General features: G+C 48.7%; 1 protein-coding gene across 1 annotated transcript in view; it reads right to left on the bottom strand.

Annotated features, from left to right (window-relative positions):
• Positions 1-5436: 5436 nt before the first annotated feature.
• apaf1 (apoptotic peptidase activating factor 1) overlaps positions 5437-21285 on the bottom strand; it is a 32683-nt gene continuing 16834 nt past the window's right edge. Inside the window, 10 exon segments of the mRNA XM_035523524.1 lie at positions 5437-6953; positions 14958-15104; positions 15964-16089; positions 16879-17004; positions 17260-17391; positions 17533-17658; positions 20094-20219; positions 20453-20572; positions 20778-20903; positions 21072-21200. Coding sequence (XP_035379417.1) covers positions 6798-6953; positions 14958-15104; positions 15964-16089; positions 16879-17004; positions 17260-17391; positions 17533-17658; positions 20094-20219; positions 20453-20572; positions 20778-20903; positions 21072-21200 — 1314 coding nt within the window. The 3' untranslated portion in view covers positions 5437-6797.

Here is a 21285-nt window from a genome sequence, read left to right as displayed (position 1 = left end):
GGCGGTCAGACAGGTGAGAGGGGGAGAGCCCACGAAAGGGCAAATGTACCAGTGGTACAAAGGCCGAAGGTGAACATCGCAAAAGGAATCCATTTGGCAACTGAGTCCAACAGTGTCCAAGAGCTGTTCAGGACACGTGAGCACATATTCCTGGCATGTGTAAGACCATGATTTCAATGCAGGTTTAATACTACTGTCATATCATGCTAGTAACATGAGGGCTATCTACGCTGCCTATTTGGAAGCCGAGGCCCAGATGGATTCTGGAACATTCCGCTGTCCGGGACTGTCTCCAGCGCGCTGAGCTGAACTCGTACCAGACGGACAAAAGCAGCCTGAAGTGGCGGTGTGAAGTGGGGAAAATCATCAGGTAAATGACTTTACGTTCTCTCACACGTAGGCTCACGTGCAGCAGGTTGACATGCAGCAGGCTCACGTGTAGCGCATGCTGAGACACACGTGCGCTCACAGGCACACACGGATGCGTGCTGGCTGTGCGCATCGAGCCCCAAAGCCCGTGGGGATGGACAGACACACCGCAGACGGCCCATCACGTGAGCAGATGCGGCAGACCTCCGCTTGCTTCATACGAGGGCCAGATACCACCACATAGCTGGGAGTAGACGAGATCCGAACCGGCTCGCGAGGTACGCCACATCAAACGTTTCGTTGGTCATAAGATTATTCCCAAACCTATTCCTGTTCTTTTCACTCTTTTTTTTTTTTTCTTCACTTTTTGTATTCGTTGCTAGAAGGAGATGAATGGTGTGTGGGGCCCTATAGTGCTTGTTCCTATCACTGGGCTTCATAAACAGTCCTTACTGCCAGCTCCTTCTAACTGCGTGTGAGAGCGTGTCAGGAGTAGCAGGGCACGACACTGGCCTTGTTACTGCATTGAGGGAGGCAATGGAGCGAAGACCAGTAGCACGCTGACTGCAGGCTATGGCATCTGCTCTCCTCCTCTTGCTCTCTCACACACACACACGCACGCACGCACGCACACACGCACGGATTCCTGCCACCTGACCTGACGAGAGTGAGCAATAAAGTGAGCCCCAGCAGTGTGGCCAGCTGACAGGAACCATTCCTTGGCCAAGGATCAGTGAGAGGGTGTGGGGGGAGAGATTACGCCTGCGCACACTCTGCCTGGGGCAACAGGACGAGGGCTAGGTTAGCTGGGTGACAAGGTCACAGGTGCATGCCAGGTACCCGTGTTCCAAGGTTCACAAGGCTTTTTATGCTTTGTCAAACACAACCAGGGCATAAATATGGAGAATGGAATCCTCTAATGGATACTCTGGTATTTACAGCCCTCTGGGGTGGAGAATTATTCTTTATTGTTATAACTAACATGCAGCTTTCTGCATATGGCATTATATAGTCTATTTTAATTACTGGAGTATTACAGAATGCTTTGTGATATCGCCAGCAGTGGATTACACCTCAGACGATCGGTAGTATACAGGCCATTAAAACAGCTTTGCAGAAGTAAGAAGCCAGCAGTGATGTAATCATAGTCCCGTTTGACAAGGGAGGCCCATCTCGGCCCTATCGGTAGTCGTAACGGTAGCTCGCGACGTACACCCCGGTACATGTTTGTGCTGTCCTTCACCTGCTCACAGCCGGTCACTTTGGACTTCCAATCGGGCACGAGAGTCCCCCTGAACGCCTGCAGCGTGAACACGTGATGAACATGTCCTCTGCCCACCGTGGTGGGAAGACACGTAGACTACAGCTGACTCCAGATCTTACTTCCTTATTTCCTACTTAATAAAACAGAAATTCTTGAGTGTGTGTGTGTTGCCAAGAACATCTCAAAAATAAAAATTAATGATGGTCAAAATTTAGGGAATAGGAAAACAAGAAAGAGCAATTGAAAATCTGTAGAGCAGTGTCTGAGGATCGCGTGTCTGATGCAGTGTGTCTGAGGATCGCGTGTCTGATGCAGTGTGTCTGAGGATCATGTGTCTGATGCAGTGTGTGAGGATCATGTGTCTGAGGATCGCGTGTCTGATGCAGTGTGTGAGGATCATGTGTCTGCGGATCGCGTGTCTGATGCAGTGTGTGAGGATCATGTGTCTGATGCAGTGTGTGAGGATCATGTGTCTGATGCAGTGTGAGGATCATGTGTCTGAGGATCGCGTGTCTGATGCAGTGTGTGAGGATCATGTGTCTGCGGATCGCGTGTCTGATGTAGTGTGTGAGGATCATGTGTCTGCGGATCGCGTGTCTGATGTAGTGTGTGAGGATCATGTGTCTGATGCAGCATGTCTGAGTCTCGTGCGTCTGAGTCGGCGTATCCGAGCATCGTGTCTTAATTCAAACGCCTCAAAGCCTTTCCCGCACAGTCAGGTCCCTGGTTTTGATACAGGGAGTCAGCACTTGAAAATCTGCTTTCCTAAAACTGCTCTTCAGTTTCTCCTGTCTACATCTCTGCCATCGCAACTAAGAGCAAAACGCGCCTCACATCAGCAGGAAACCCACCTCCTGGCATTCATCACTCCTGTGCTGGGTTATTTCTGGATGCTTCATTCTGCCGACCCTGAGAGGGTTTCTTTCTTCCCTTTTCCTTCCACTCCTTTCCCATAAGACACTTCTCCAGACTCTATAGCTTGTGACTCTTTACGCCGCATAAACCGCAGGCGCACCTGTTCCCCCGCACACGACCACAGCTCAGGCATGACGGTCCGGCCATCCGCCGAATCTCATTTGTTTTTCTGATGAAGTGAAATCCTCAGCACCGCGGCTCTTCCACAGATGCAGAGTGACATAATTAGAGGGCGGTGATAAAATGGTAACAGGAATCGATGGCCACGGCGGAGCCTGGGGCTCGTGCGCTGTTCGCTGCAGTAGCTTCTGCCAGACGCGGGGTGGAGACCCGCCCAGAGGCCCGCAACGCCGCACGGGTTTGGGGGTTTCGCTCCTCTGGCCGTACAAGCCGTTTATCAAGTCCCCTGCTCAGTTCGGTCGTGGAGCTGCGGTCACTGAACAGTGGCTTTGGCTCAGCAGGACTGGAAGCGACCCACTTTCATTTTAGGGTAAATATACAGACTCCCCTCCTGCTGTAGGCAGTAAATACAGGTGAGGAGTGGTAACCCACTCCAGACAGGGAAAGGATCGTCAAGGGTATTTGCTGTAGAAATATAGCTCTTATAATATAGCACTTATAAACACCTTTTGGTCGAATCGTGGTCGAATCCTAAAGTTAGTAATGGGTTCAACCTGAATGAGCTCACTGTGACCTTCTTTTAAACACTTTGTTCTGCTTCAGTTTGTTCTACTTCAAACTTGATTACATACTTGGCTGTGTTGGTGGTTAGAGAAGATATTGAGTTGAAATCTTTGCTGTAGAGTCCTCTAGAGAGAGAGAGACGGAGAGAAAATGTGTGTGTACCTAGGTGCAATAACTTTACATTCTCTTTTAGTTACCACATGCAGACACCTTAACTTTATTAAGCAGATTAAAAGCTATATCACCATCATCATAATCACATATTATAGTTATCTGGTAGGTTCTAGTATACCTACCATGCTGGTATACCTAGGGGTCCAAGCACAGATTTCATAGAGGTAGTAGTCCCACATGTTGTTCATGTGAGCAAGTTCAGCCTAAAGGGAGCACCAGAGCACAGACCTGAACTATACCCCGTATGTCACAGAGACAAAGTTCTACTTTTGCTGAACCCCTCGACACCAACCATATAACATGCAAAAATGTCTTTAACTCCATTATCTACATATTTGATCAAATCTAATCAAATGCCGACTCAGAGAATCATTACCTCACATCGACCAAACGTGGGCAGAGGCTTTGCAGAAGCATTTGCTCCTAACATGCACACGAACACGACTGCAGTAACGGCACAGGCGCATCCACAAGGACATGCTACCCCACGACCTCCGACACAAGCGCTCTGAAGGGGGAGCTAACAGTGTTCCATGTTTTGGCCCATAAATCCTACATCGTGAGGCACAGAATCAAAATGCTCGCTTTTCTGTTCGGTTTGGCTCAGTAACCGTTATGCTCCACCACGTAGTTTTGATCTACTTTCCATATGCGCTAAAAAAAAATTCTGCGACGCCTCCAACAAATTTGATTGTCATGCAGGCAACAACATAAAAAAAAAAGTGTTTGGCTGCGAAATGGCTATAAATAGAATAACAGACTCCAAAGGCCATGTTTTTGACAAAATTGCCCAAGGCTTCCATTGATCATTCAGCTTTCTGTCTTTTCCCTCGGGGGGGTGCGAGGCCGATGATCACGGCTCGTATTATATTAGTTCTGGTTTTGTTTTGTTTTTTTACTGGTTAGTGAATGTTGCAGTAGTGGGATGCAGAGAACTGTCTCACAGTCGGACACGGGAGCCCGCTCTCTGTCTGCTTCCAGCCAGACAGCAGACGGAGCGTGACCACACGGACACAGCTGCATCTGCAGCGGCGGCGTGCTCGGCCCTCTCTACCGCGAGCACTCACTGTCCATTGTTCTCATGCACTCAGATTTATCTGTGTAAGAGATGTTTGTCACTTCTAACACACATGCACACACAGAAAGCATTTAGAAATGGGGAAAAAGAGAAACGCGACTCTTGGCTACCTAATGCCGAATTATTTGTTTTTAAAAGGCTGAATTTGTGGCTGCGTGCCTGGTTGCACAGAATGCTAAATTAAACTCATCTACCAGGTCTTGTTTGTTTGCTTGTTTGTTTTTACACATGCATTAAGGTGCACATGGCATGGATAGACACACCCAGACATCCCGATCAGCCACAAGGTAAAAACCAAGTGATGTGAATAACGTTGATTATTTCGTGACAGTGGTACCTCTCAAGGTGTCGAATATACTGGGCAGCAGGCCAACAGTTATTGGAAGTTGAAGTGTCAGAAATAAGAAAAACGGACACGCGTAAGGATCTGAGCACCTGCAACAAGGGCCGTATTGGGATGGCTAGACACCCGAGCACCTGCAGGTTTTCTTTGATGCCACGTCGATGCCCAGGTGCACATGCGTGGCTTATCTGGGGAAGTACGGGCTGCAGGATGCATTACGGAAAGCATCGGGAGGCAGTGTGAAGCTCAGGGCTCCTGGGAATCCTTGGCTCCTGGCATTCATGGTAGATGTTATTTTGACATGTACCACCCCCCTAAACATTGTTCCTGAACAAGTACGTGTCTCCACAGTGGTTCCTTCCACACTGCAGAAACTGCAAACCGAACAAAGAACTCATCTTGCCAAAAGAGTTCTAGGCGTTGACTTGGCCTCCAAATTCCCCAGATCTCGATCTGATCGAGCACCTGTGAGATGTACAGGAAAAGTCCGATCCCTGGAGGCCCCAAATGTCTTAGTGCCAGATAATACAGGGCATCTTCAGAAGAAATGCTGAGTCCATTCCTCTACAGGTCAAAGCTGTTTTGGCAGTATGAAATTATAGGCAACACTGTAGCCAGCATTTTTATTGACAAGAGTTTTCCACAAAGACTGGAGTAGGAGTTCAAATGAGTAAACAAGCCCCCCACCACAAAAACGTTTAATTCCAAAAGACCAAGGTCTGTATTTTAAATGCTCCCTGTGCCATGGGGGTCTATAGACATTCTTTTCAACAACAAAACCTTTTACACGAAGACATTTTCATAGTCAATCCTCACCAAAGTCTAGATTCAGACACCCACACCACACTGCCACATCCATGACCGGCCTTTCACTAAATAGTAACACAAACACTAGAGAAGTTAATATTAGTCATATTACAGTGTAATGATGCTTAATATGATATAAAGTATATAAAAATATTTAAAAAATGCCTAATATAAAATAATCATCTTAGGTAGTAATAAGGCCTGAGTGTGGTTATTCATCTGTTGCTGCTGTGTGTGCCAGCAGCTCAGAAATGTCACTCCCGGTGTCCAAATCTCATTACCATTTTTCACACACACCTTGCCCAGGTCCGCTGATGTAGCGGCTGTCTTTGGTACAGAGCCGCTGAAAACCCTGACCCAGCTGCTCTGTATTAGTGGTATAAACAGCGCCTAGTAATATTTCCTCTTCAAGCTCTCTCTGGACTCATGACTCACGCTCAGAGAGCTGAACAATGAGCCCCCTCGTCACTCCGAGGACGGGCCCTTGCTACGAACCTCTTCAGCTGCTACGCTGCACCCCATCTGCCGCCATCATTCAGCTGTAATCGGGTGGAGAATATAAAAGTGTTTGGATAACAAGGGGCTTCTTTCCTTTAAATAGAACAGGGAAGCCGCAATTCCAAGTTTATATAGCTCGTGGATTATTGGCTCGGCCGTTTTATTAAAACGTTTAGGCTGTGTTGTTCCACGTACATCCAAAGGCAATGCTGCCCACGGACGTGTAGTTGGAGGATGCGGATGAGGCGGCAGGAAGCTGCCTTCTGCCTCCAAAAAAAGACAGAAATGTGCCTGGCTTTTGTTGTCAGGGGTCATTATACAGATGTTTCACATTAGAATACCAAAGACACAGATTGTCCTAGAAAAGCAATGATTCACTTCCTCGAGGCAACACAGCATGGAACAGGCAGGTCGTATCAGTTCATGACATCAGTACCATCACCACGGTAGAAGATCAGAAGAGAACAAAACAACAGTACTCCAAATCATGCATCACAAAGATTATTAGGAATATTCTGTTTTCCCCAAATGTAGAAACAACTCTTAGAAAGGCTGCAAAAAAAATAAAAAATGTAAGAATAAGATCGAGTGGGGAACGATAAAACAATGCAGGGAATTCTCCTGGATCCGGGCTCCAGCCGACCCCCTCCTCTCGACGCCCCGCTCTAGAGCCGCCCCTCCACCTGCTTCAGAATGTACAGGATTCCCATGTTGTCGATGGTGACGAACGTCTTGAAGTCGGGCGAGGCGTGGATCCGCTTCAGGTTGGCACCCGTGGTGCGGAACGTCTGCAAGGCCTCCCCTCTCTGAACACTCCACCACTGCAGGCGAGGGACAGAGAAGCAGGCCGTTAGCGTGGAGTCCTAATTGGAGGGGGGAAGGGAAAAAGAATGTAGAAAAGTCCCAACGCTTGTAGTTTCTCATGCAGAGTTTCTCGGGACTGGATGCCAGGCGGTTAGCTGCACCACCTACCCCACCTGGGATGAAAGAGGAGCTGATTGCATCAAGATGTCTGGCACCCGGGCTGGCGTGCCAGGCAACAAAGTTTCCTTGGGGGCTAGCGTCCGTGAGGAGAGTGTGCAATGTCCAGATGTCGCCCTTAAAAAAGGACACGGCACGTCTGTCCAGTGGGTTGGCTGTGGTGCGGTTATGATGCACAACTCTTTGCTACTTTGTGGGGGGAAAACGAGGCCACTCCACCTCTAACAGCCAAAGCATCGGTGACAAGAACAGATGCATTTAGCCGCACGCGCGCACGCACGCACGCACACACACACACACACACACACACACACACACACACACACACACACACACACACACACACACACACACACACACACACACACACACACACACACACACACACACACACACACACACACACACACAATCTCCAACAGATTCATTAATCATGCAACCCTATGAGTGAATAAATGTGTCTCATTTGCATTTCTCCAGCTCGCTGGCCAGAGCGCAGCGTTGCGATAAGAGACAGATTAAATGATAGGCCCATCTGCAGCGTCTCCAGCTGGCTGCCTCATCTGCATCCCAGAGTCCATTCGCCACAACACGCTGCACCCATTTCTGACCCGGTATGTCCACTTTAATATTGTAAGGGCCTGAAATGCACCAGTACTGTAGCCACAATATTGGTGGAATAGTCTGGCACTTTTCCCATTGTGCCCTCATCTGGAACGCGTTACGCCGATGCCGCTGTACCTCCACTTTGGATTTTGAATAAATTTTCAAATTCATTAATTTTCTCTCTAAAAACATGTTTTCACTTTGTAATTAGGGTTGACTAAAAGGTAGACTGATGATTTTGAATGGATATAATTGCCATTGACACCCAAACACAGAACACAATAGTGTGCTACAAATAAAGGGGTGGGAATACTGTCTGAGTCCACTGAATGAACAACCCTCCTGACTGCTGCCTCCAGCCCCTGCACACAGACAACTCCCCCGACCCCAGGAGGCCGCCGGCCACGTCAGAGGTTTCGAGAAGCGGGCCGTGGCGCGGTGGTGTGGGCAAGCGTCCAAAAAGAAAAGGGCAGCTCAATCATCCGCTGTGCGCCGCCACCATGGCGGCCGCCCGAGAGCCCGCTGATGTCATAGCGTGACTCGATGGGGAAAAGATGAGAGGAAGAAGGTAGAGTCGGGGACCGGGAAGACCGCGGAGGGACGAAAAATCAGCCACGTCTGCCTCTCGCTGTCCGGCAAGAGGTGAGAAGCAAACGTTTTGCAGTGGGTGTCGTAAGAGCCGCTTTGTTAAAGCCGGGCCCCTGGCAGCTTCTCGGCTAGAGGCAGCGCGTGAAAACGGAGGAGGTCTGAAAGAGTGAGTCTTGCGGAGAAGGAGAGCGAGACTGTCAGAGAAAGACCACCATTTTGACAGGGGAGGGAGACTAGAACGGGTGCTAGAGGGAGGAAAGGTGGGCTCTGTATCAAAGGGTGACTGGGCAAATGGCCAGTGCATAGCGTGCACGGTAAGGTGCCGGAGAAAGAGCTTTCAGAGGAAGACGTACAGATGTAGCCAAGGGTTTGCAGCTAGACAGCTAAACCTGGCAGACGACACGTGATTATCCACAGCTGTGAAGTTGGATTTTGATGACGCCCTGGCTAGTCTGGAAGGCCGTTTCATTATTTCAGTTCTGTGTTTGTATCTGCTGAGGCAGTATATTTTTCAGAAGTACCGGGTCCCTGGGAGCTTGCAGTTACATAAAGCAGCGTGTGAGAGCTTGTCTCATTAGTGCCAAAGACTGAACTGGCTTCACACACACACACACACACACACACACACACACACACACACACACACACACACAATTTATATATTTTATTGATTTGGGCATTACTTTAGCTAGGCTACGCCTGCAAAAAATATCAACAATAAAAACCTTTTTTTTTTTTTTTGCGCCGTCAGAGGAACATCAACGAGTCCGCCCTCACCTCCTCTATAACCATCCGGTTCGGCTCCTCCACCTCGCAGGAACGAGCCAGCGCCTAGTCAGGACTGCAGGGAGGGTTACTAGGTGCAGCCTGCCAGCACTCGTACGAAGGTAGAGCCATTCTGACAAAATCCATAGCCAGCCCCCTCACCCTGAACCCTTGACCCTCTTCGAAGCCCCTGCAGAAGGCTCAGGGTCTTCAAAACCAGGCCAGCAGACACAAGGACAGCTATATCCCCGAGGGCTGTGGCCCTCATTAACTACAGTGGACCCGTACCGTTCTCTTCTAGAACGGCTTCTAGATATAAACGCCCCGTTCACATATAAACTGAATAGAACACTATTATATGACTCTCCAGACCTTGCTCACATGCACATATTCGCAGTCCTTTGTATACCACTGTTTGATTATAACTCTTTCTACTATATAACTTCAAATAAAGCTATTTTATTTCATCATGTATTATTTAAAAGGAGCAATCGGTCATTTTTATGACCATAAAGTAGCAAACAATATTTACAAAAAGTGTTTGTTTTTCTATAAAGTGCTGCTCTCATGAGATGAATCAAATTGCTTTGTAGTCCTCAAATGAACCAATGAATGTGCCTTAGAACGGGTATCCCACCAGGAGGCAACCACGTTTAAAATAGATTTTGTACAGAATCTCTGAAACATCCAGGCTACTAGGTGTCAGTAGACTGCTTCATAATGTGAATCCTTGGGGGGGGGGGAATAATTACATATTGCTCCTTTAAGGCTTGTTTGCTTGTTCATATGTAAATGTGTGTGCGCACACATTTCAGTGTACTTAAAATAGAGTGCATTTCTAATTACATTATTCCTGCATCTTATTGATATTACTGCGGAAAACTAAAATAATATCCTAGTTCCTGCACCCTACTTAGGTTTCATGAATAAGTAGTTCTCACTGTGCTGGACTACAGATGCCAGTGTTTGCGTGTGGGGTTGAGGACATCTCATCTGCAGTGGCTTTCACTTTAACCCCAGAAGCCGAGTATCATAGATGACAAAATAGTAACGTCGCACTGCACAGTGCACTACACACAACTCCCCCTCAGGTCACGGTGAAGGTTGCTGGTGAGACTGTGTGTGTGCCACACACACACACACACACACACACACACACACACACACACACATACATACAGGTGTGTGTGTGTGTGTGTGGGCCCTACTAAAGCTCCTGAGGTCTTCAGACAAAGTGCTAAACAGAGATGGATGAGGGAGATGAGGACAAAAAACTTAACAGGCATGCAGACAGAGACAGAGGACCAACCAGAATGAGAGCTAGTAGTTTTAGCCCAGCCCAGTACACCACTCATTTTAATTCCTCTGTATTTTCTGGTCCTGGATGGAAGGGAATGACACATCCATGTTTTCTTGATTGTCAGTGCTGCAGTGTGTGTGTGTGTGTGTGTGTGTGTGTGTGTGTGTGTGTCTGTCTGTGGTGTTATCAGGACTCCACAGGGACACTGCTGTTTTGTACACACTTTGACAATCTGACAGAACAGTCATTACTGAGAATAGCTAAACCACAGTAAACTACAGCAGCTATAAAAGTGTGTGTGTGTGTTCCAATCACACAATAAAACAGTGCAGTTATTATGCAGAACAGCAGAAAGCAACAGCTCTGCCCCCCTCATGAGGCCCAGTGACAACAAGGCAGCCCAGTGAAAATCTACATAACCCACCATTAAAACAGCTTCTGCTGAGCTCCACCTTTAAACATCTCACGGACGAGCGTCTGGGTGTTTCTAGGAGTGCAGTCTAATTTAGGGTCGCATGATGTAAATATATTGCTACATGCTGAAATTATGATATGCCATTCCAATGCAATAAAAATATCTATTTAATGGGCTCATTTGCATATTAAGCCAATAGAGGTATCGGTATCACAAAGGACAGTACCGCAATAATGATTAACAAGTGATGTATTGTGCAGGCCTAGCATCAGCTGAAGACACAGCCTTGTAACCTCCTTCTCAAAAAGGACGGATGTCTGACGCGGGCCATTTCTCTCAAAGTCAGGCTATTCCCTGCGCGCCGTCAGCTCTCGGGAGAGAAGACCTAAACGGACCACCGTTTCATCCACTGGGCTGAGGACGTTTGAAATAAGAAAGCCTGCATGTTTGGCTGCCAGAAACGGAACAGTGGCCACCTCTCAACAGATGCATTTCAGCATTTGCATTCCCTGCAGAAACACTCACTCACTCACCAGTAGTATAAACGCCCCCACCCTCTCTGTAGCTTGCCTCGCCTTTTTCCCTCACGTAATATTGCAATGACATGTGAGGAGATCTTCTATGCTCTGAATAATGGCCTCAAGACAAATTCTAGATAACACCCTCCTGCATTTTAGGAGCCATGAGACTTAGAAGATATTATGCCGTTACGTTACAGGGCTTGTTTTTGTCTTTTATTTTGGAGGCCTGGTGGAGAAAGATGGGTGTGAATTACTATGGGCCACCAAATACTCGCCAGGGAAATCCAGAGAGGGGTGGGTTAAATCTGTGTGTGTGTGTGTGTGTGTGTGTGTGTGTGTGTGTGTGTGTGTGCGCGTGCACGTGCGTTTGAGGTAAAGCCTTCCCCTGGTGAATAACATCCAACATCCAACGACCTACAAATCTCTCTTCTCTCCTCCAGGTGATCTTTATCCTTCACACACTATATTACACTCTGCCTCTCACAGGACCCAGACACATGAGAAATAACTTTGTCATTTATGTGGAAGCAAGGTGGCACAAAGACAGATATTGCCATTCACCACCGCTATAGATCACTGGCTGCAACTCCCCGCCCAACACACGCGCACACACACACGCAGGACACTTTGACAGTGGTGATATGCCTGCACACTCACGCACACGCACACACACACACACACGCGCGCAAATGCGTGCATACACAAAAGCATGCACACATTGACAGTGGTGATATACATGCACACACAGGACTCTGACAGTGGTGATATATACTGTATGAGACCAATAACTGAATGTAGTCTTAAGGTAGAACTGCATATTGTTCTTAAGGTAGAACTGCATATTGTTCTTAAGGCAGAACTGCATATTGTTCTCTGCATATTGTTGTAATAAGTTCAGTCTGGAGAGAGACAAAAGACGTCCGTGAATGGATGATATAGGAAAGCTGACAAACACCTAAAATCAACTGCTTCAGCATTTTAAATAAACTGCCACATCCACATCAATATTTGCGTGTGTGTGTGTGTGTGTGTGTGCGCGCGCGCGCGCGCGTCAGGCAATGCTTAGTGGCTAGTTTAGATGAAAAACCAGCAAATTCAGAGACTTCAGAATGAACATAAAAAGGCAAATGAAATTAAAGCAAAACTGCAAAAAACGTCACCTTACAGCAAAGAAAGATGTCAACAGCAGAGGAGAGGAGATCATGATTGGCTCAACAAAAGGGAAAATAAAGCCGCTTTGCCGCTGTAGGGGTAAAGGGTTCAGAACACGGACCGCAACTGCCTCAATCTCATCTGCACCTGAAAGCCCAGAATGCTTACAAACCCCGCACGGCTAGCTGAACGTGGTCACATTCCCGGGACCCTTCGGGAGGGAGTGCGTATTGACGGAGGGGTTTGCTGACTGGTTCTACATTTTCCATCTTGTTGCCCTCTCTCTCGTTTCCTGTGTTAGGTATTTCTGTGCTGTTGCACACATAAAAAGAAACCCATCACAGCCACAAACGCTCCCTGGCGCGACCCCCGTGACCGGGCTCAGGAGTCTGGAACAGCTTGACATGGCCTCAGTAAGCAGCTTAACTGTTCCTGTGCCTGGGAGGCAGGCCCGTTCTGTGCCATTATACTCGCAATTCATGCTGGCTTGCTTGTATTAGGCCGTGTGCAGAGACCCACGGCAGCGTCTTCTGCAGAAAAAGTCCTCATCTTGCAGTAAAGGCCAGAGGCCGGTCGTCTAGTTTAGGTTTGATTCTGATGAAGGCTGAAGAGAGCGATACCAGACCTGTTTTCAGTGACCTCCCTACCACCAATAAAACCCCCAAAAAACCCACTCCGGCATGTCTCGGAAAGAAAGGTGGGCTCAGAAATGAGCGAGAGGCCCCAACCAAAGTCAGAAGGGGGATTCTCGCCCCCAGCTCGACCCCCTGCTACTCCGTCATGAGCTGATGCCTTCTGGCTACTGGCAGATTCTGGCCCTGTCGTGCCAACAGCTGAACTGAGAGTAAGGGGTCAATAAAATATCTGCAACCTGGGCCAACATCCACCGGAGAGCCTGGACTGTGCTGTTCTCATCAATCAAATGCTGGTCTTACGGGAAAACGGATGATTCTTTTTATTCTAGTACAGAAAGGAAGATGGCCTTAAGGATTTGTCAGTTCAGTGGAGTAGCTCAGCTGCAGGAAACAAGAAATATATTATGTACAAGCATTCCAAATATGACTTCTACTGCATTCTACCATGCACATACACAGTGACATGGCTACATGGTACGTGAGTGCGTGTGTGTGTAATATATACACAAGGTTCCCAGAGAAACACAAGGTTTCAAACAGGTCTTTTAGTCCTTAATCATCAGCTGTGCACACAAAGCGCTTCTGTCCAAAACGTTGTTTGTCTGGGCATCCTATGTACGCTCTCATTTTTTATATATATATATATATATATATATATATATATATATATATATATATATATATATATATATATATATATAAATATTATAAACATAATATATAAATAATGAGAGAGAGAGAGAGAGAGAGAGAGAGAGAAAAAAAATCATACTGTGGCATGCACACATGCACATACATGCACACACATTGATGAGTGAACACGTACGCACACACGTACGCACACAATGTCAGTGCCTGCCTTGTTAAACACATTCAGCTATTTCAGACACCAGTGGATTCCTCCCGGCTGTGGCACGTTACAAAACGAGGCAGCGCTGAGCGCAGGTCTTCTGGGACCACGCGCCGTCAAAATACACCGCCACCGCTTCACAGGTCAGGCCGCGACTTCAGAACACACGAGCACGAGATGTCATTTATTTATAGAGAAGCAAAAGCAGTGAAAATAGAAAATAAACAAGTAGGGACAAAACAAACAGCTATAATGGAAAAAAAGACCAAAAAAAATGACACCACCACAGTTAATATGGATTACACAGGCACTCGGTAGATTAATGATGTATTTAAGACCAAGAACTGTTAAATGACAGCACCTTCTGCAGTAGGCCAAATTTTAGCCACAGCGTGTGATGCTTTCTCCTCTAAAGGATACTGTGAATACAGTATTTCTGCCTATATATGGCACGTTTCTACCTATATACTACTGTTAGTTAAAAAAGAAAAATGATCAGGCGAAAATAACCAAAGAAAGCCTGTGTGTCATTTTCAGACAGCGTCGCGGCGCAGGACAAACAGGTGCAGCTATACAGAATGACCCAGGACTCCCACGACAAAAGCGGCACCAACGTGTCTTCAGTCGTGTTATTCTAAAAGAGGCAGCACTAGTCAGGCGCCCCGATGTTGACTGATGACCTACACAGACACGTGGGCTGGTGGAACGATTCATCCGTCACCTCCCATGACCTGGCGCGGCCCTCCTCCGAGCGAAGGCGCCGTGATCAATCAGGGCTCATTATTCCCCCTTTGTGCTCATCCATCATGAACTGCACATTCGGTGATGCTGGTTGGAGGTGCTTCTACAACACTGATCTGAGATCAACTTTTGGTGGGGCTTTGGTGTGATGACAGCAGTGTGATGCAAACTGGACCTGAGGAGACCTCTGTGTGTGTGTGTGTGTGTGTGTGTGTGTGTGTGTGTGTGTGAGAAAGCGTAAGAGAATGGTGCGTTTTGTGCGTTGATGTACCTTGATGTATCCCCCAGTGGACACTAGCACTTTGTTGTCGGGTGAGAAGTGCAGGTCTGTCACCCAGCCGCCGTGGAAGGAGTCCATGCAGTCCTTGGTGTTCTGGGCGCAGGTCTTCAGCAGTGCTCCGTCCAGCATGCTCCACAGCTGTGGGCGAGATCACGTCAAAGCCACCAGATCACACAGATGTGCGCTAAAGCCCCGGCTGACGGCCGACGCAGAGCAGGTTCTCTTGCTCACATTATGAATGCCTGAAGTCTAACTGCATGTTCCACTGGATTTCAAAATAAGGCTGGGGATCGCTGCGATTACAAATACACTCATGTTTCTATGGGAACCGAACGTGGGAGCACTTCCTCCTCATCCTCATCCTCGCCAAACCAGTAAAGAGTGTATAAATAATGGTGGGCTCGCGCAAAGCGTCACCGGAGGGCTTGAATTACACATCAGAGTGTGGTGTGGTACTGCTGCAGGCCTGCCTCTCTCTCTCTCTCCCTCTCTCTCTCCCTCTCCCTTTCTCTCTATGTGTGTGCACCTTGCTTTGAGCAAAGCTTTAGTGTTCAGTTGTGACAACTACAGAAGCCGTGCTTTATCCATTAAACATGCTTCTTAGAGGGAGAGAGAGAGAGGGGGAGAGAGAGAGAGAGAGAGAGAGAGAGGCTGACACTTTGACAGTTTGGCAGATGAACGTGGGTTTGCTGCAGAGGAGCTTCGGAGTGCACACATGTGGTAGGTGGGAAAATCTTCATTGCAGCTTTCCAGAAATCTGCCCTCCGACTCAGTGACGGGCTGCCCAGTCGCAGGAGTGCGGAGCTCTGCTGCCCGAGCTTCCTGCCAGCCTGGCAGCCGGGCTTCCCGAGGACTTGGAGCAAGGACAGTGTGCAGCACAGCTGGGTTTACCCCCCCGCCCCCCTTAACCCCGACCGTCTCTCAAGGTTACCAGCTCTTCCGCAGCGTCGCCCCCTTCTATAAGCTCGGCTCAGACCCGCGCTCCCACTCAGCTCACCCTGATCTCTCCGTTGTCGTCACCGGTTGCCAGCCGCCTGTCGTCCCAGGAGAAGCGGCAGCTGCGCACGCACGCCTTGTGGCCGCTCAGGCAGAACTCCATCTTCCATGAGGTGCAGCTCCACACCTGAAGGCACAGGGGTCAGTGGTGGGATGAACAGAGCAGCAGTCTCCAGGTAGGAGTAACGGTGCTGGACTGAGCCCTGGCTTTACCGGCAAACCAATCGCGTCCAGCGTAACAACAGATCTGGTTATACGGGCACAGCATTTCGTGCTTGTAATCAAAGCAGGACTCTGTCTGAGGTGTATGGGCCTCTGATGGCTGGCAGACAGCCGTGAACATGGCATCTCATTAAAGAGCTCATCAGCACCCAGAGCAAACCAAAGAACAAAACACTGTTGCAGCTCATTAGCCCCTCGCACACACACACACGGTCTAACCTGAGACGTTCACCAGGACCTCAGAAAGAAAGGAGAAAAACTGTGTGTGTGTGTGTGTGTGTGTTCAGGACCCGGCCCCATTACATTAGTTAAACAAAAACTGGTTAATGAGCACACAAGCAGCAGGAGCCAACCGAAAACGGCCTCACACTGCCCCCACCACACACACACACACGCACGCGCACACGGCTGAGCCTGTACCTTCCCACTCAGCTGCCATTACTTCCCATCAACCCTCTTTACTGGCGAGACGCTGGCTTGTGCAGGACAGGGTTACCAGGCCACACAGTAAAGGCATTTCTGCACCACTAGTAAGACAGTGAAGGTTTGTCTTGACCTAGATGTACGCTGCCCACTGGAATGGACACTGCACACTGGCCAAATGAAGACATGAATCCCGCGTCAACGTCCAATTTTGGCGTCCATAGCCGGGGTAACGTCACCATCTTTGACCCGAGGGGTGCGGCGATCTCACCTTGGCTGAATTGTCTGCTGAGCCGGTGGAAAAGAGGTGTTCGCCAGGGGTCACGTCCCCCGAGAGGATGGCAGCCTCGTGGCACTTCAGATCATGGAGCTTCTCCCCAGAGCTCAGGTCCCACACCTGACACACACACACACACACACACACACACACACACACTGCAGGATAAGACTGGAAGTAAAAGCACAGGATGGTCACAGCCTCTTTATGAGAGACTCTAGGCAGACTGCTAAAGCTGTTTGGGATTAGCAGATGTCAGAGAGCATTACCATCTCGCGAGGCAATGGAGTACCTGTGATTTTTCTGTCTGTTACTGTGTTATTGCACATCATGAATAAACGAGGCTCTCAGCTACTGGTTTACACTCAAGGTTACCTTCACAGTCCCATCAAAGGACCAGGACAAGAGCATGGGTGAGGAAGACGAGCCACCAAGAAGGTGAAACTTCCGAACTGGCTCCTGGTGGCCTTCCAAAACACGACACTCCCCGGTCATCCACTTCCACACCTGCAGGGGGCGAGAGGGAGCCCTCAAAAGGTCATTCTTCCTTTGGTTTAAAAAGGCCATTACCACCCATGTCTGCGAGAAATGTGTAGACATGGCCCCTTAGGTTCCGGGGCGACTCCGGGGTGAATGCGGAGCAGTTACCCTGAGTGTAGCGTCTTCTGAGGACGTGATGAGCGTTTGTCCGTTGTCGGTGAAGAGGCAGTGGTGCACGGTTTTGGTGTGACCATGGAGAGTTGCTAAAATGTTACCAGAGGGAGTCTCAAGTACCTGCATCGGGATGGCGGAGGTCAGCGTGGGAAAGAATGATACGACCATTAACCGATGAGGCCTTTACGAGAAAGAAAGCTTTTTATCCTCCCTAGAATAACAATCTGAGGCTAAGAGAACTTAAATGCTTAAAAATGATAAATAAAAATAAACTATCCATAATGTGCCCAAGATTAAAAATAAAAAATAAAAAAAAACAGACAAAAAATGTTAATCATTTATTGGAGAAAATGTCAAGAAGTACAAAGAACAATGACAGAGAGAGAGAGAGAGGGAGGAAGAGAGAGAGAGAGAGAGAGAGAGGGAGGAAGAGAGAGAGGAAGAGAAGCAAAGATGAAAAGGAGTGCTATGAACATCTGACAGCAACAAGGTACATCAAACAGAGCCCAACTCTGTATGAGATTAATCAGGTCTGTCTGACAGATGAGGATTGACCGCTCCATGGGTGTCTGTCACCCAACCAAAATCTCCCGGAGAACCAGGAGCCCACCCCAGTCAAAGAACTGCTATGGAGCTCTGAGCCATCATGACAGTAAATTGAGTCCGTCCTGACCATCGGTGCGAATGATGAGATAATACAGGTCTAAAAGAACAAGGCTCCTAACATCCAAGTTGTGGAAAGCCAGGTTTACATCCAGCTCAAAGCGCAATTATCGGTTATAAATTTCACTCGAGACCTTTATGGCATGTTTAGGGTTAACATCTTGCACATGCTCGTCTACCGAATGCAACAAACATATCCTAACCCTGAGGGATTTGTGGGAGTTGTATACCGTTAGTGCACTGACCGTATGTGTAGGGGAAGAGTAGTAGAATGACTCAATGTGAGGAGGTAAGTGTAGTAGAATGACTCAAGAGGACTGCGTTTTTAGAGTCATTAAAACACACCGCGCCCCGTGTATCGAGGCGCTGCAGTGTGCTGCCCATACACTGATCTGAGACCAGTTCTGCTGCTCCTCTGAGCATGGGCATGGTCTGCGCATACATAGTTGAGAGATGTTCCCGGATCAGTGAAAAGACGTGGCACTGCAGTGCTTAAAGCGCAGTCTTGCTCCGTCTGAGTGTGTAAAGAACTACACGATTCTAGATTAAGGCTCTATTCAAGTTGGAGACGTCTATGATATCCTAAACAGATGGCTGCGCACCTGTGTTATAAACCCAAGCCCCCCCCAAACACACACGCTTTCTACAGTACCTGTGCCGGACCTAACATTAGCCCTAGCACCTGTGCTAACACGCGCTGGGGATTCAGCAAAGGCATTACTTTCCAACCGGTGCTCCTCTGGACCTGCCTAGAACTCATTCTTGCTACCTGAGATGGAGCGCACACACACACACACACACAAACACACACACAGAGAGACAGAAGTATCGCTCATTTCCCTATACAACCTTAAAATCCCTCTGCCTTGTGCTCCACTCGTCACTATGGTAATCTCACCATACGACAAGTTTCAAACAAGCAGCCGTGCAAAGCCAGGCACTGGGACATGCACTTGCCCCCAATTATGGCTTAAAGCGCGTCTGCGGTCTACCGCTGCCCTCTACTGGAGGGAGGAGGTACCGCACCGAAAACCAAAACCCAGCGCGGTGGACCAGATGATAAGGACACGGCTTTGTCTTCTTACAACCTGCAAAGGCATTGCTATTTTTGTGCGGTGCAAAAGATGCCACCCAAAATGAAATCAACGCCAATATTAGCGCCTCACTGCGTCACTGTAAACGCGGGTATGATCGCGTCTTTGTGCACCACGGAATTGTGGTATTCCGGGAACCGCAGTTGGCGTGTACTGGTGGGAGATTTTAATGCCTCGTAACTTGTCATGAACTGCACACCTGCGTCTGAACATCAACAAATGTTCAACTCCCATTGCACATCAGCTCTGACCTGAATCTCTCTCTCTCTCTTGAGAGAGAGAGACAGAGAGAGAGAGAGAGAGAGAGAGAAGCATGTGTTATGATAGGAAGAGACTGGTGCTCACAGAGAGATAGAGAGGTGCAATTAAACCAGAGTGATAGCTGGTTAAAGGCCCTTTAATGAACAGGACCCAGAGGAACTGCAGCCACGCTCTGTCCATCGGCAACAGTTCTTGTTGTGTTTTTCCCTCGACCCCACCCACACCCACACCCACACCCTCACCCCCACCCCCGCAGCACGGGTGCTAACCTCTGCAGCACTACCCAGCCTACCTCTAGCGCTCAGGGAGAGTGAGAGAGACAAACACAGAGCTATGCTTTACATGCGGTCGACAGCTGTGTCAGATCTCATTATGGAAAGTGAGAAGCAACCTCCTCCAGCAAGGTGAGCGGTATTTTTCCCACCGCGCAGACATACGGACGCTCTCGTGGTGCCGGAACTCTTCAGCCCAAAAATAACAGCCTCCCTCTGTGGAAGCCCAGCAGGGACAGCAGAGACGCGTCTGTATGTGTGTTACCTGCACGGTGCCATCATCTGTGCCCAGCGCCACGGTTGGCCCCTGTCCGCAGATGCAAGTACTGCGGATCCTCGACTTCTGCTCCTCAGACTCAAACAGTAGCGTACTCGCCGCTCCTGAACGGACCTCTCACACACACAGAGAAGCACACACTCACTTACTGCAAGGAGGATGAGTGGACATTAATGCATTAACAGAACACATTTACGATTATGACCGGTGCATGTATTCAAAGACTAATGTAAAACTCGATGGATAACTCGATGGATAAAGGAGCGTCTCGGTAGCTAAAATGGCCAGAGACGAAACACCTGTCTTTGACCTTTGACTTCTGCTCGTCTTTCTCAGAACTGAAGTACCTCCAGCCTGTTTTTGCTGTCGGCTGCCACCACTGTGACGTTACCCTGGTGAAAGAGGACGTCAAAGTCCCTCTTCAGAGCCACGGCTGACGATGTATGCACACGCTCCGTTTCCCACAGCTGTGGCAACACACACACACACAAAATGACATCGCAATGACACAAAAATAACCAAAAGAAATCTCCAAAAAAGGGCAGTATTTGAATGTTGCTTTTTTTCCCCCTTCTTCATGGCGCGTCACGTGATGTACATGTCGCCTGTAGTGAGCGACACGTCTGTCTGTCCCGACAACGGGCCGCTCCGGGACGAGAAAGCAGGGCCTACCCTGATGGTCTGGTCGTCGGAGCAGGACAATAGAAGCGAGCCGTTGGGAGAGAACTGCACGCAGTGAACCCAGCTCAGGTGTCCGCTGCACTCGGCCATCTTCTTGTTCACCTCGAAGTCCCACAGCTGAAAGGCAACGCACACGCCGTCGGCTCAGGTCGCGGGGTTCAGAGTCTGCCCTGACGTCACTGACATTTGCAGGCGTGTCACGTTATATAAAACCCCCCGTTCATAACTGCGTGTCAGTGAATACGCTGGCGAGAATGAGTGCGTGGGGGCGAGTGGACCCCTCACCTCCACGGTGTAGTGAGACAGAGCTAAAGCCAGCAGCTGGCTGGTCGGGCAGGCCTGACAGTACTGCACGGTGCTCAGGCGACTGGTCCGGATCTCCAGTAGCATACCAAGCGTTGCCACGTCGAACACCTGAACCCGTGCACGCACGCACACACGAAACCAAAATTTAACATGCATGCTTCACCGCAAAGTTTATCTTCTTTAATTAAACTGT

Source organism: Electrophorus electricus, chromosome 2 (genome assembly GCF_013358815.1).
Source record: "Electrophorus electricus isolate fEleEle1 chromosome 2, fEleEle1.pri, whole genome shotgun sequence".
NCBI classification, from domain to species: Eukaryota; Metazoa; Chordata; class Actinopteri; order Gymnotiformes; family Gymnotidae; genus Electrophorus; species Electrophorus electricus.
This window is presented reverse-complemented; position numbering and strand designations above follow the sequence as displayed.